Source organism: Brassica rapa, chromosome A08 (assembly GCF_000309985.2).
Source record: "Brassica rapa cultivar Chiifu-401-42 chromosome A08, CAAS_Brap_v3.01, whole genome shotgun sequence".
Classification (NCBI taxonomy): Eukaryota; Viridiplantae; Streptophyta; class Magnoliopsida; order Brassicales; family Brassicaceae; genus Brassica; species Brassica rapa.
Window position 1 is genome coordinate 16762238 of NC_024802.2, and position 14435 is coordinate 16776672.

A 14435-nucleotide genomic window follows, 5' to 3' on the forward strand; every position below is an offset into this window, starting at 1 on the left:
TCCAAATGAGCTTACGCAACCTCATCCTAGGTTACAATCCAATAGAAATTACTGGCCTTACTTTAAAGGATTTATTGATGCAAACGATGGAATTCATGTTCCGGTCACTATTGCGGGAAAAGATTCAGAAAAATATTGGAACAGGAAAAGTGACACGAGTATGAATGTTTTAGCTATATGCAATATGTACATGTTGTTTACATATGCATATATAGGTATTCCGGGATCAGCTCACGATGCAAAAGTTTTAGCACTGGCAATGGAGGGACCTCATCAATTTCCAACTGCACCTTTTGGAATGTATTATTTAGGAGATTATGGTTATCCTCTCCGACCTGGATTTCTTACTCCGTATAGAGGGGAAAGCTATCATCCTAGCCCAGTAGTTATAAAGAAATGGTTAACAAACTACTTCTTCGCTACAATCTGTTATTGAAATGACTTTTGGTGTGTGGAAAGGAAAATGGTGGGTTTTAAGAAAAAAGCCAAGATACAAAATAGATGTTAGAAAAAAGAGTTGTTGCAGCTACAATGGCTCTACATAATTTTATCAGGCTATCAAATTTAGGAGATGTTGATTTTGATTCAGGTTATCCAACTGGTAATGTACCAATTGAAGACTTTGATTCAGATGAAGACGAAGAACATAATAACACTCATGTGTACTATATGAAAGATATTTGAGATCAAATTTTTTGTATCTTTATGGGATTTAAGATAATTTTTATTTTATATTTGATTTTTTTTTTGTTTTAAAATAATTTTTAATAAGTTTATGTATGGTTTGATAATAGTATTTTAATTTTAATTTTAATTTTTCAATAATAGATATTTTACTATCCATAATATTTTAAATTTTATTATTTTTAAAAGAAAAAACCAGAAACTAAAAACTAAAATCTAAAACCACCAATGAAGTTTTCAAAAAATCAAAATCTACTGCAAAATCAAAAATCAAAAACTAAAAACCAAAAACCAAAAACCAAAATCTAAAATCTAACAAAACAATCATCACCTTAGTTTTGAAACCCAAATGATGAGGTTGCTCTAAGTATACTCTTCTGCAGTTAAAAATTATACTTCTATGTTAAACTATGATCTCATTAGTAGGGTATCTTACCTTCCTGGTCTGGTTAGTTAGAGTGTTTTTTTTTCAAGAGAAATCCAGGGAGAGACTGTTTATGGTTTTGGGACTTGTCATTTACTTTGTTAATAAATAGAGGTAAAAAATTTGAAGGATCTAACTTTCGGGAGTTTTGAACCCGACGTAAATCGAACACGCAACCTTCTGATCTGGAGTCAGACGCGCTACCATTGCGCCACGGATCCTGTTGAAATCAAGTATCATAAGCTAATCTTACCCATTACTCACTATTTTTAAACCTATAACCAAGCTTAGAAAGTGAAAATTTGACAAACAGAAGTTTATCAAAAAAGTTTTCTGTTTTGCTAATATATATCTTCATTTTCACCTTGAGATCACCATTCAAATCCCCATTACCTTTTCTTAAAAAGGAAGAAAAGAAAAAAACATATTTAGAAAAGAAAAAACAAAATTCATGGATAAGGATTTGATAGGAGAAAAAATAACCAATTCAAAAAGAGGAGGAAGAGAAGTAATATATAAACAAAAAACGGATTTAACATTGACGTTGGTTGATTAGTCGTCGGTCGTCGAAGGAAGAAGAAGTCTATTCTACTTCTTTCTTCACCGTACGATCGTCTTCTAATGAAAGAATCACCAAAGCCAATGGCTACAAGCTCTTCCTCCTCCTCGTCCTTCTCCTCAATTCCTCCTTCGTCTCCATCATCTTCTCCAGCCACCACAACCACGCCGCCACGTCAGAACAATCTCCTCGAGCCACCATCTTCAAAAAAGAAGAAAAACAAATCAAACGTGTTCCGAGTTCTACGCACTGTGTTTCGATCTTTCCCTATCTTCACAACATCATCCATAGCATGCAAAATCCCGGTTATCAACCCCGGTTTAGGCGTAGCAGACCCACATCACAACACGTCAAGAGTCACCGGCACATTGTTCGGATACCGTAAAGGCCGAGTAAGTCTCTCCATACAAGAAACCCCTAAATGTCTACCTTCTTTAGTCGTAGAGCTCGCCATGCAAACCACAACGTTTCAAAAAGAACTTAGCATGGGGATGGTTAGAATCGCTCTCGAGACAGAGAAACAACCTAACAATAATAACAACAAAACAGAAAAGAACACAAATATTTTGGATGAACCGTTGTGGACAATGTATTGTAAAGGAGACAAAACCGGTTACGGCGTGAGACGTGAAGCGAACGATGAAGACTTAAGCGTGATGGAACTGTTACGTCCGGTGTCTATGGGAGCCGGAGTTTTGCCCGGAAACTCGGAGTCGGAAGGACCCGACGGTGAAATGGCGTACATGAGAGCTTACTTTGAGAGAGTTGTTGGGTCTAAAGATTCAGAGACCTTTTATATGTTGAGTCCTGAAGGGAATAATGGACCCGAGCTTAGTTTTTTCTTTGTAAGAGTTTGATTTAATTTGTTAATTTAACGTGCATGTAAAGGCCGGAGACGGTGGTTGACGTTATATATAGTATTATTTTAGTATGATTAAATAATATTCTTCTCCTTTTATATAATTACTCTGGTCATATATTACTTAGAAAAAGATGGAGAGACCACACGTTTTTTTTACAATAATCTTGATTTTGTTTATACGAACGAAAATAACTTTCGCTACATGCTTTTTTATAACAAAAATATAAACTGTGACTTACAATTTTAACAACTAAAACGTCATACTTTTATACTGCTTAGGTAAACAACGCGTAAATCTGATACATTTTCGTTTAGCCAATATATATTCTATGGAACATGCACATCCAACTTTCAGTAGTCCAAGAAAGCTACATGTTGGCGCCTGGCGGACTTGGGCTATCTTTTTGACGTGCTGGCCTTGAATTACTGCTTCCTACGTCAATCTTGATATCTCCAATCATCTTTTGATCCCAAACCCTTTCTCCATGTTCTTCCCATACAGTTAATAACAAACAAATAAGTGAATTTGAGTGTATGAGTGTTTGCTTCAAAAAATTTGAGATATCAAATTCATACGATCTTTATTCTTTACCAGGAACATACACCATTTTGAAAATGAAATTTATGAACCTAGAGGCATATATATATTACATGAAAACTTAAGAAAATTTTGGGTTGAGAGTTAAGTTCATGACTAGAAACCTTACTTGTCATGGATGATTGGTATGGTATCCGAGCGAAAGCTGTGGTCGATGATCCAGTGAACATTAGAATAATCAAAGTAACTAAGCAAACCAAGCGATGATACATTATTTTTTATTTAGTTATTGAAATTTTTATGGATTTTACAAGTGAACTTAGTCTCTGACGAAGAGAACGATATATGTATGTATTTATTTGCTGAAAGATGTGTTTTATTTATAGAGTTGTTATCCTGACTTTTTTTCTTTGACGAAGATAAAGTCGTCCCCAAAATTTTGTTTTCTTATATCATACGGCTGGAATTGATAATAACTTTGGTTGAATTAACTGACTGAATTGATAATATAAATCATACGTCAACTGACTGAATTTAATGCATAATGTAATTCTGTTATTTTTTGAATAATAGTCCAAGTTTTCGGCTAAGATAGTCAAACGAAAAATATGCGTCTTAGCTTCGTCTGTGAGAAAAATATCGTAACAAGACGATCAAACAATTATTAACTCGAAATAACTAAATATATTTCAGTTCAAAAAAAAAATAATAACTAAATATATTTGTTAGCAACCCAAATAATTCGATTACATATTGTAATTTGTTTTTTCTCTGGAGCACCACAATCATTAATCACGACTAGTCGCTATACGGTTTGGGACCATAGTTGATGTCATTCTCTTTGACCTGCAGGCCGTGAGCTACTGCCTCCCACTTTAATCTTTACTTCTCTAATCAACTTCTTATCCCAAACTCCTACTACTTCAGTTTTCAACAAAACAATCCATTAATCTAATACATTGAATGTTTTCAAGTTTTGAAAGATAATAGAGATGTAATAAGGTAGTATAGGTGGACATGCATTTATATATCTTTACAACATTTCGTAAGTCTCTCGTACAAGGATAGTTAACCTTTTCATGGTATTAAAAAAAAACTGGACATGTATCATAATTTTTCTTATGAATAATTTGATTGGGAAACTAATGAAATAGTTACTCATAACTAGGTCCTTACTTGTTTTGGGAGATTCATATGGTCGTCGAGCGAAGACAGCGTCTGATGATGCAGAGAATAAGAGAAGAACCAAAGTCAATAACCAAACCATGTACACGTTTTGCTTTGATTTTTTTGAGTATAACTTTTATGTCTTGTAATATGTATAATGGTGTATTTATATAACTATAATTAGAAAAATTGCACCCTCATCAAGTGGACAAGGTAGTTAAATTCTGGTCTAAAAGAAGAAAAAAATCATTTTGATTGATAAACTCGTACAACACCTACAATATTAGCAATTCATACGCGTGTACGTGTGTGCTTGCTTGCTTGTATAGGACAGAATACGCTCTTCTGACTCGATGAATTTCTTGTTAAATAAATATATACTCTGATTAGGTCCAAAACACGTTTTGTAGAGGAGGTGCAATTACAATGAAGTTTGAAATAAAGAGTTTTTTTTTTTTTTCCGTCAATTGATTATATTAAACACTGGATGGAATACAAAAGCCGGCGCAACACGTTGATATCCCCGGAAACAAAAGTCCATAGAAAGGACACTAAAACCCATATGAGGGCACCAAAGACCAGACTACAATATAACTTATACAAACGCAAATTCTTACAACTAAACCTTCCTACAATCCTTTAACAAACCCATAGATAGCAAAGTCAAGGCCAAAAATAACTGGAAGTCTTTCACAAGACCACAGTCAACCAAGCTGATAAGTGGCAAAAATGACTTAACAGAACCGAAATCACCTGAACCTCCTGTCCACGATGAAAAGCCAGAACCACGCCGAATAGCACCACACACACACCGACCCCAAACCATGGGTCTAAGAACCAAAACACCCGGGACCAACCCCCCTACAAAACCGCAACTTCATCTGATTGAACCAAAACCTCAACCTCTTTTTACTGCTTCAATCATCCAAGAAGAAGCCACCGAGGAAACCAGAGATCAGCGAACAAACCAGGAAGGGGACGAACTCTTATTAAAAGCTGCAGCAAGGACTCCTTCACAACTGGAAATGGAGAGGTGACACCAACCAACTTCTTCACAACAAGGATGCTAAACTTGTTCTGCTCACGGATTCGTCATTAACGCCACTGCCGTACCGACACCAAGAAGAAACTAAAACAGCCAATCTATAAGGTAAAAAAGGATTCAGAGGATATAACCTCTCCGTTGAGTAGATAAGTAGGCAAAACAGGGGAGAGGAGCCAAGATGGAGAGGAGCATCAGAGCACATCTGAACCTTTGAAACCCAACGGTTCAACACCACCACACGAAGGAGACACTCTCCACACGCCTCCATTCGCCCCTAGCCACAGAACTAACCCACCCCGGAACAAGGAAGATCTAAACCGCAGGAAATAGCGATTGACATATAAGCTAAACCGATGACAAGACACAATATTACCAGATCGAAATTACTCTCATATGAAGCCCCTCCTTCTCGACTCCTTGCAGCATCTCGCTGCTACTCCAGCAACGTGACAGAAACTGTCTCACCGTTGTAAATCCACCAGAAAATCCATGGAAATCAAGAGTAGCTCGCATCTCGACGGCGTGTGAAGAAGAGAAACAGAGGTGGGTAACAAAGATACATACAACACAATAACAAGAAGAGGAGGAGGAGAAGACTCTCACGGCAACGAATCACCGGAATCCACCCCTCCTCCAAGCCAAAGTTGATGGCGGCTACTAGGGTTTTCTTATCGCTTTTCCTTTCTCTCTCAAATCTCCTTTTTCACTTCTTTATTTAAAGAAGCTTATATTTTGTTCAAAAAAAAGAAGCTTATATATGTTGGGTATTTCTAAATCTTTGCATGGTGTTTAAAGTAATTGGAATAACAATTACGAATCATGTCAAAATTAACAACAAAAAATGAGAAACAAAACAAAAACATTACATAACTCAACAAAATTCGTCTATATTATATCATCATAGTGAACGAGTTTTAAAATCCGATAAAACTAATTGAAATGTTCTGAGAATGTAAATATGAAACCAAACAAAACCAAATATAGAGCAAGACGCTAAAGTTCTCTCATGCGTTGTCAACTTGTCACTAAGATAAGAAACAACTTGAAAGACTCAAAACAGCAACAGAACCTGCAACGAAAAGTTCACAAACCAATTTTTTTTAAAGAGAATCACAAAACCAAACGCTCAACACTTGTTCCATCAAAAGAGCAGCTAGTACTTACCTCACGTTTGAAGAAGATTAACGAATCTGAATTGATCAGCGGACCTGAGACGGAGAGCATACTAAACCAGATGCGTCTGCGCCAATGACTGCAAGATCACAGACCCCGCATATGTTTCCTTCCTGGCTTGGCACAAACCTGGCCGTGCAGTACGGACAGGACACGTCTTTCTGACCTCTATAGATTGGGACATAGGTTGATCCGCATATCACAAACGGGTTTCTGAAGTCGTAGTTGAGCTCGGTTGCATCAGTCATGTTGCGTTCAGCGGCTTGAACAATTTGCCTAGCCGTCTTGGCCTGGCTCTCCATTGGGTTCGTTTCCAACAATCTTTTGGCGAAGTTATAGGCAGTGGCGAGGTTCCTCGCCTTGTAGCAGACTCCCATTGCACTAAACAGGGCGAGTCTTAGGTGAGGCAGTTGGAGGTTGCAGTGAGTGAAGTAAGCAGCGAGCTCTTGCTGCCTCACTGGATCATCTCTGGTCTCTCTTCTCTTAAGCTCCATTTTAAGACCGAGGACATATTCTTTGACGATGGTGACGAGCTCCTTAACCTCATCGACTTCACTTCTTGACTCGACCACCACGAGAGGGATGGTGTGGAGAATAGAGAGGAAGAGACGGAGAGCCTCAGTCAATTTCCCACTTGTTGTGGCTTTGTAGCCAGCTTTGAGCTTCTCTTCTTGCTGGGAGAAATCATAAACAAGAGCTGGTGGGCCACGGACGTTGGGACTGGAAGACTCGCTCCATCCGCGCTCAATGGCAAGTGGGACCACAGGAGATGAAGTAAAAGCACGCAGATAGCTGTGGCTTCCGTTGAACAAATCAATAAACATCGATTTCAAAGGCGCGAAGTTCTTAATGCCAAGCTGTCTGTGGAGCAGACGCATCGCAGCGTCAAAGCTTCCCGCTGCGGCTTGCTCAGCAGCAAGGGAAGATTTCTGGCTCCAAATATGGCTTACGGGCATACCTTGAGTAGGCGCCACGAAGACGGATGAACGTGCGTTAGCAGAGGCCTTAGGAGTGTCAAGTTCTGGTGGGAGCTCCAAGTCGTCAATTCCCAACCATCCACCTTCTTCATCATTTTCTTCTTCTTCTCCTCTCTCTGCTTCCTCCAAAATGGCTTTGATGTCTGTGTCCTCCATTCCATCAACATCGACCATGTCAAGTCCCTCTCCCCAATCGCCACCAACATCTTCTTCATCTTCATCAACAGCCCCTCCTCTGGCTGCACTCTCAAGTCCGCCTTCAAATATTCCCTTCATCACTCTTAGAAGAGGCCAATCACCACCACACATGACGGGAGATGGTGGCATCAGAAGCGATGGAGTTTTTCCTTCAGGCAATGAGGGCACGTTATCTCCAAGCTCAGTCGCCAGTCGCTCAGCGATGTCATTTAATCCATGAACCGAAGCAGTGATATAGGCGAGAGGCAAATGACCAGCATTCTCAAGTATCTTGACACGCTCTTTAACATCTCCTAGGTAGAGAGCATTGTGAAACTGACCCATTACGTTGTTCTTCACTTCTGCAATCTTCATCAGCTTTGAAAGCTTGTCCAACTTACCAGTAATGAGATAAAGAAAAGACAACCTCTCAAAATTCTTCGTCTGCTGGTACGCAAATTCAACAATCCCAGCATTACCTTGGCGAAGAGCCTCCACCCCAAGTTTGTACCACTGCTCTTTCTCATTAATCTCTGTAGCGGACGCAACAGCGACGCTGATGTTGCCGCTTTCAAGAGCCAGGTTGAATCGGACCCTTTCGTCTTCAACAAAATGGAGGGCAACTTCAGGGAATCCTTTCTGCTGCAGGTAAGCAATCATAGCCTGTCCACATAGCTGAGAGTTCTTTATCATGCCCATGACATGGTCGTACTTCTTCCTCAGCAGTGCAAGCTTGAAAATGTATTCAGTTGCATTGATGGTGATTGCCCTGTTTTTCCCATCCCTGTCCAAGCAAAAGATTGTATTTCCAGAAACCTTGGTGATATAGATAGGGACATCCAGGGTTCGGATGATTCCACTATCTCCATTAGGAAGGCAGTACTTGATATGGTTCAAAGTTGTGTAAATGAAGACACCATTTTCATCCCAAGCTCCACTTTTCACACGTATTGTCTCATGAAGCGTGCACTGGAGGACAAGTTTTTTGCTCGCGATAATGATAGTATGTTTGCTGAGCAAAGCAACACTCTCCATATCATTAGACCAAACAACGTACCTAACAAACGGTGTCTGAAGTTCACCAAGGACCAGCCTTTGCTGAAGGTCAAATATAACCACTTTATCCTCAGATCTACAAAGCAAATTTCCAGTCCCAGCATAAAAGATAGCATCTGTGGGAATAGGCAGAGCACTCTTTTTAACCACCTCATTCTTGAGATTCTTGACTAGCACCTGGCTGGTGCTTTTCTCAAGAACAGCAAACCGGTTACGGGCAATGAATACCGCAGAACCACCTGTGCCCCTCTTTGCATCTTGTACAACGTCACTCCTGCCAACACTTTCTTTGGGTATGATGTACAACTCGTAAGAACCACCATCCAGATCTGAGCAGATCAAAACTGCATTTTCCGTCGGACTGTATGATAGAGTTCTGGGACTTTGATTCAAGCTTGGTGTACCAGGACGCCGTATGGGGATAACTTGGGATTCTTTCTGAGTTGAACATTCGTAGTACCTCAAAAATCTATCTTTGACATAGAACAAGGAATCACCACTCACAGCAAATGCAGGACGCTCTCTCTCAAGTTTGAACACGATCATACCATTGTCATGCCCCGCCGCCAGTAAATTAATCTCAGGGTGAACTGCGAGAATCCAGAATCGATCATGCTCACGGCGAAAAGTTTGGATTCCAGTTCGCTTGGTAGCATCCCAGACGCGAATGCTTTTATCCTCAGAGTTGGATACAATAATGTCCTGTTTTGCATGAAACATAACAGATGAGACATTATTCATGTGGCCTCGCAGTGTATCCACCTCCCATGCTTTAGTTTCTGCAACAAAATAGAAATGAACAGATGAGTTACATCAGCTACACTATTATAAAATTGCAACTTAGTGTACAAACGATGGTTTATAAAGTTTTTTTTTTTGAAAAAAGACAGCCTTCCGAAAAAATACCATTCATACGCCAGAGCTTTACTTGGCGGTCATCTGCACCAGAGACGATGAGAGGAAGGGTGGGATGAAAAGAAGCCCAGTTTACTCCTCTATCATGACCTTCGAGGACGTACTTAACTATAGCGTCAACACCACCAAAAAGATCAGAGTTCATCTGCGTAAACCGCATGAGGTCATCAGCAGGAGACACTGACTTCTTCTTAAGCGAACCAATATCCCAGACACGGACAGTCTGATCCAAAGACGCTGACACAACAAGGTCTTCCTTAGGATGGAAAGAAGCACACATAACGTAATGATTGTGACCAGTCAACACAGAGATACAAGTCCGTGACTGCCAGTTCCAAATGCGGATAGTCTGATCGTCACTAGCACTCACAATCCACGGGTTCTCGTGGTGAAACTGGACAGTGCGGATGTAATCGAGATGGCCGAGGAGAGTGAAAAGGCACCTGTGCGTTTTGTGGTTCCAAACTTTAATCTTGTAATCGTCTCCTGCAAAAAACACAATCTTGTCAATGAGTAATGCTCTGGAAGAGTAAAATGAAATAATATGGGATCTGATTTCAGCTGACTAGGTCCAATGATCCAAAGAGCATATGTTATACAACAAATTAAACTTAGTATAAGCATTTATCAATACGACTACATTGGTTATCCTCTTCAAAGACACCAAGCTAGATCTAGAAATCGAGCACACTAAGATCCAATGCCAAACAGACTGATCACGGTTAATAGATTATGATTTTCTCAATACCTCCGGAGACGAAGAGAGGCTGAGAATTGTGAAAATGAACACCACGGACAGGTCCTTCGTGCTCGTCGAATCGATCGATCAGAGTACCCATACGATAATCCCAGAGCTGGATCACGCCACTGTGCAAACTGGCGAGGATCCATGGCCGTTTAGGGTGGAAGGTGAGTCCCTTGACTCTGTTACTCTTCGTCTCGAACTTCGTCAACATGATATTTTTTTTTCCAGATCACGAAACGGAAACAGCTCTACACAAACCAGATCAGAGAGAACGAAAGGAGAAACGAGTCATTTTCATAAAATCGAAATCGCAAACGGATCTGAACGCACCAGATAGTGAGATAGAGATTCACCTCGGATCGGATCGGATCGGATCGGATCAGGTCAAGGAGAGCTTAACGGTGAGGAGCAGTAGCATTACCAGAGAGGCGTGGAAGGCGAGAGGAAGAGAAACACACAAGGATGCAAATCGATGGAGAAGGAGAAGAAAGTGATCCAGTTTTTCGTCGAGTAGATCTCGCTTCTTAATTGGAAAGGAATTTAATTTTAATTTATTTATGCTTTTTTTTATTCCAAGAAAATAAAATATTAAATGGGCCTAATATCATTAAAATAAATTGGATATATGGGCCCTCGTTGGATCAGGCCCATCTCTAGGTACTTGGGACATAATTTGTCTCTTGTCGTCGTAATCAGGTGGCGAAACGTATCCCTCTGCTTCTTTCTCCTCCGTCGTCGTCGACCTCCGCAGGACCGACTTAACATTGGTCCCTAGGAAAAAAAAAAAGTTACCCTTTAAAATATTTTTAAAATAATCAGTAATATTTTGTATATTTTGTGATGAAAATAAAACTATATGCATATCAAATATTTTTGGAAGCTTTTCAATTTTATTTATTATATTTATAATTTTTTATATAAAAATATAAATTTTTAAAAAAATACAAGATCCTTAACTATTAATATACAGGAGACAAGGGTTTAGGTAGCACTGTTTGTCCCCCTCCTCAGCCAGCCCTGAACCTCTGATTCCGGTGTTCTCCGTGAGCTCTCTCTCTCTGCTTTAGGTGTAACCAGGTAGACTATTATGCAGAAGATCAAAGAAATCGATCCTCTGATTCTTCTTCACTTGTGCTCTTCAAGTTAGTTTGGATGCATAGAGCTTCAGTGGATATATGTTTACTAGGCAGACAGGAAATATAATTCCATAATCTATATTGGAATCTGGTACTTTTTTTTATGGCGCCAGCAGCTTATCTCTGTATTACATTTTGGCAGGCCAAACTTGCTAAGCTCTACCAAGGGAACTTCTTGCACTACTTACCAAAGGTGGTGGTGGAGAAGGTTTTGTTTTGATGTGACCAAAAGTGTGAGATTCTAGAGTTGGACTTGTTGGGTTGGAAAATCCACGCTGTTGAACAAGCTGACAGGAACATTTTTCCGAGGTTTGTGATTATTATTGATAAGAGTCCCGCATTGCTTTTTTAATGTGGTTTTCAATGTCAGAAACGCGTTTGAAACTTACTATCTGAATCATCTGCTTTCTAGTCGCTTTGACCCATTTCTTGTGCCATATAACTGTGTTTTTGGCTGATGTTGTAGTTTTTATTTTCTTTAGGTTACTTCTTATGAGTTCATAACATTCCCGGAGTTATTACATACCGTGGAGCTAAAATCCCAGGTACATACATCTATTGCCTCTTTTGTTAATCTGTTCTTTCTGGGAGAGAGATTAATTATATGCTTGCATCTTCTTATTGTTCTCAACTTGTCCCTCTCCCACGTCTTGAAAGTTCTTGAAGGACAATGCAAATACTTGGCTTTAACAGTTTAACCCTCTCTTTGGTCGTGTTTGACACTTCACTATTTGCATTGTCAAAACGTCTTTTTGGTTTTGATATTTGGACACCATATAATGGAAGGCTGATTGATAATTACGGGATTATTATCAATGATTATCATTATCCACATGGTTATTTAAATACAAGACACGATGTTTCCCTACTTATCTTCAATAGTTATAATAATTCAAGTTGCACTGTCATATCTCAAACATGTGATGTGATCCTTGTGAAGTGGAGAATTCATGTTCTCTAAGATTTTCTTTAATTTTAAAATAAAATGGTGAAACAGTACTAGAGTTGACCAGATGTATACATAAAATCCAGTTCCTTCTTCTCCATCCACTACCCACTATCAAACTTCTTCCCTAATTAATGGCTTCTATCAGCTTACTCGAAGCATCATTATCTCTTTTTTGCTTTCTCATCATCTTCTGTTACTTTCTCAACAAAAAACATTCTGGTTACCTTGTCAACAAAAGATCCCCTTGGAACTGGCCTGTTCTTGGGATGCTTCCAGCTTTGGTCTTGTGGTCACGTCGGATCGATGTTCTCATCCGCGTCTTAGAGAAGAGCAACTTGACGTTTTTATTCAAGGGTCCGTGGTTCGCTAGAATGGATGCGTTGATCACCGTTGATCCAGCTAATATACATCATATATTGAGCTCAAATTTCTCCAACTACATCAAGGGACCAGAGTTCAAAGAGATGGTAGATGTCTTTGGAGACCCGCTCTTCTCTGCTGACGGAGATCTATGGAAAAACATAAGAATGTCTTCTCAGGTCATCCTCAGTCGTCAAGGTTTTCAAAACTTGTCAATGAGTGTCACAACAAGTAAAATCAAGGACGTGCTTCTTCCTATTTTCAGTCGCTTTTCAGAAGAAGGGACAGTCGTGGACTTGCAGGATGTGTTCCGGAGATTCATGTTCGATATATCCTTACTTTTAGTATCCGGTTCTGATCCTCAGTCTCTCTCCATTGAAATGCCAGAGGTTGAGCTCGCAGAAGCCTTCGAGGATGCTGGGGAAGCCATTGTGTCTAGGCTTATCATACCAAGATTCTTGTGGAAGTTGCAAAACCGGTTGGGACTGGGAAAGGAGAAGAAGCTGATAGAAGCGGGCGCGACATTTGATAGAGTGTGCGCAAAATACATAGCTGCAAAGAGAGAAGAGATAAGATCACAAGGGATTCATCATCATGATCATGTTCATTCAGATGGAGAAAGTCATGAAGATTTTTTAACGTATTACATAAAGCTAGATACAAGCAAATACGAGCTCTTGGATCCAAGCGATGATAAGTTCCTTAGAGACACTATTTTAGCTATCATTATGGCAATAAGGGATACCTCTTCCAGTGCTCTCACTTGGTTCTTTTGGCTCCTCTCAAAAAACCCTCACGTGGAAGCCAAGATTCGCCAAGAGATCAACACAAATCTACCAAACCCGGCAAGTAGTCAATGGTCGGCTATCGATCGCAGAGAGTTTTTGAACAAGTTGGTTTATCTACATGGGGCCTTGTATGAAACGATGAGGCTCTATCCACCACTTCCCTTCCAGCGCAAGACTTCTATAAAATCAGATGTACTTCCAAGTGGTCACATAGTCGATGCTAAATCGAACATTATCTTCCTTATCATTGCGTTAGGGAGGATGAGATCTGTATGGGGAGAAGACGCATTGGAATTCAAGCCAGAGAGATGGATTTCAGAGACTGGTGAGTTGAGACACGAGCCTTCTTCCAAGTTCCTTGTGTTTAACACCGGTCCGAGAACTTGTTCCGGTAAGCATTTAGCTATGACTTCAATGAAGACCATAGTTGCGGAGATATTACAACACTATGTCATTAAGCTCGTCGAAGGACATAAGATTAAGCCAAAGGCTCATCTTAATCTTCTTATGAAACATGGGCTTAGAGTCAAGCTTACTAAGAGATGTTCAGCTTGAAATATCAATTTTTTAGTTTCTCCAATAATAATCTATCCATATAGTGTTAACGAACGCTGGAGTGTTATTTCTTATATAAGAAAGCATGCATTGCGCCTTAAGAAGATAAGTTTACTGTCAATCTCTCAGTGCTACACACTAATTTTGTTTTTTTAGTAAAATCAATTATTATATGGGAGAAAGGTGAGGGACCTTCTTTTTGGTTTCTCAGCTTTATCATTTTGTACTCATGTGTATTATTAACCTTTAAATTCACCCTACCCTTTAGAACCAATCAAATTTCCACATAGATTATTAATTAAAAAATATTAAATTAAATAAAAAA

General features: G+C 39.4%; 3 protein-coding genes, 1 long non-coding RNA gene and 1 other non-coding gene across 5 annotated transcripts; 2 read left to right on the plus strand and 3 right to left on the minus strand.

Annotated features, from left to right (window-relative positions):
• The first annotated feature begins 989 nt into the window (after nucleotides 1-989).
• On the plus strand, nucleotides 990-2630 carry LOC103835110 (protein MIZU-KUSSEI 1). The gene has a single exon (XM_009111212.3). The coding sequence runs from the start codon at nucleotides 1730-1732 to the stop codon at nucleotides 2522-2524; it is 795 nt and encodes a 264-aa protein (XP_009109460.1). The 5' UTR covers nucleotides 990-1729; the 3' UTR covers nucleotides 2525-2630.
• Nucleotides 1258-1329, minus strand: TRNAW-CCA. The gene has a single exon. It is a non-coding gene; the product is annotated as a tRNA-Trp (tRNA).
• Nucleotides 2631-2676: 46 nt separating the features above from the next.
• LOC103835111 lies at nucleotides 2677-4088 on the minus strand. Its single transcript, XR_626618.3, has 2 exons — nucleotides 3237-4088; nucleotides 2677-3019 (listed from the first exon to the last, which is right to left on the minus strand). It is a non-coding gene; the product is annotated as an uncharacterized LOC103835111 (long non-coding RNA).
• Nucleotides 4089-6089: 2001 nt separating this feature from the next.
• LOC103835112 (coatomer subunit alpha-2) lies at nucleotides 6090-10897 on the minus strand. Its single transcript, XM_009111213.3, has 5 exons — nucleotides 10676-10897; nucleotides 10326-10570; nucleotides 9569-10063; nucleotides 6444-9441; nucleotides 6090-6348 (listed from the first exon to the last, which is right to left on the minus strand). The coding sequence occupies exons 2-4, from the start codon at nucleotides 10531-10533 to the stop codon at nucleotides 6479-6481; spliced, it is 3666 nt and encodes a 1221-aa protein (XP_009109461.2). The 5' UTR covers nucleotides 10534-10570; nucleotides 10676-10897; the 3' UTR covers nucleotides 6090-6348; nucleotides 6444-6478.
• A 221-nt stretch (nucleotides 10898-11118) lies between these two features.
• Nucleotides 11119-14164, plus strand: LOC103835113 (alkane hydroxylase MAH1). Its single transcript, XM_033277116.1, has one exon. The coding sequence runs from the start codon at nucleotides 12539-12541 to the stop codon at nucleotides 14108-14110; it is 1572 nt and encodes a 523-aa protein (XP_033133007.1). The 5' UTR covers nucleotides 11119-12538; the 3' UTR covers nucleotides 14111-14164.
• Nucleotides 14165-14435: the final 271 nt, after the last annotated feature.

Excerpts from the sequence above, each read along its gene's own strand:
- LOC103835110 (XM_009111212.3), top strand. The coding sequence starts at position 1,730 with ATGAAAGAATCACCAAAGCCAATGGCTACAAGCTCTTCCTCCTCCTCG.
- LOC103835113 (XM_033277116.1), top strand. The coding sequence starts at position 12,539 with ATGGCTTCTATCAGCTTACTCGAAGCATCATTATCTCTTTTTTGCTTT.
- LOC103835112 (XM_009111213.3), bottom strand. The coding sequence starts at position 10,533 with ATGTTGACGAAGTTCGAGACGAAGAGTAACAGAGTCAAGGGACTCACC. Across the intron at positions 10,064-10,325 it reads GCCTCTCTTCGTCTCCGGAG|GAGACGATTACAAGATTAAA; the intron begins GTATTGAGAAAA and ends TGTTTTTTGCAG. Across the intron at positions 9,442-9,568 it reads AAAGCTCTGGCGTATGAATG|AAACTAAAGCATGGGAGGTG; the intron begins GTATTTTTTCGG and ends ATTTTGTTGCAG.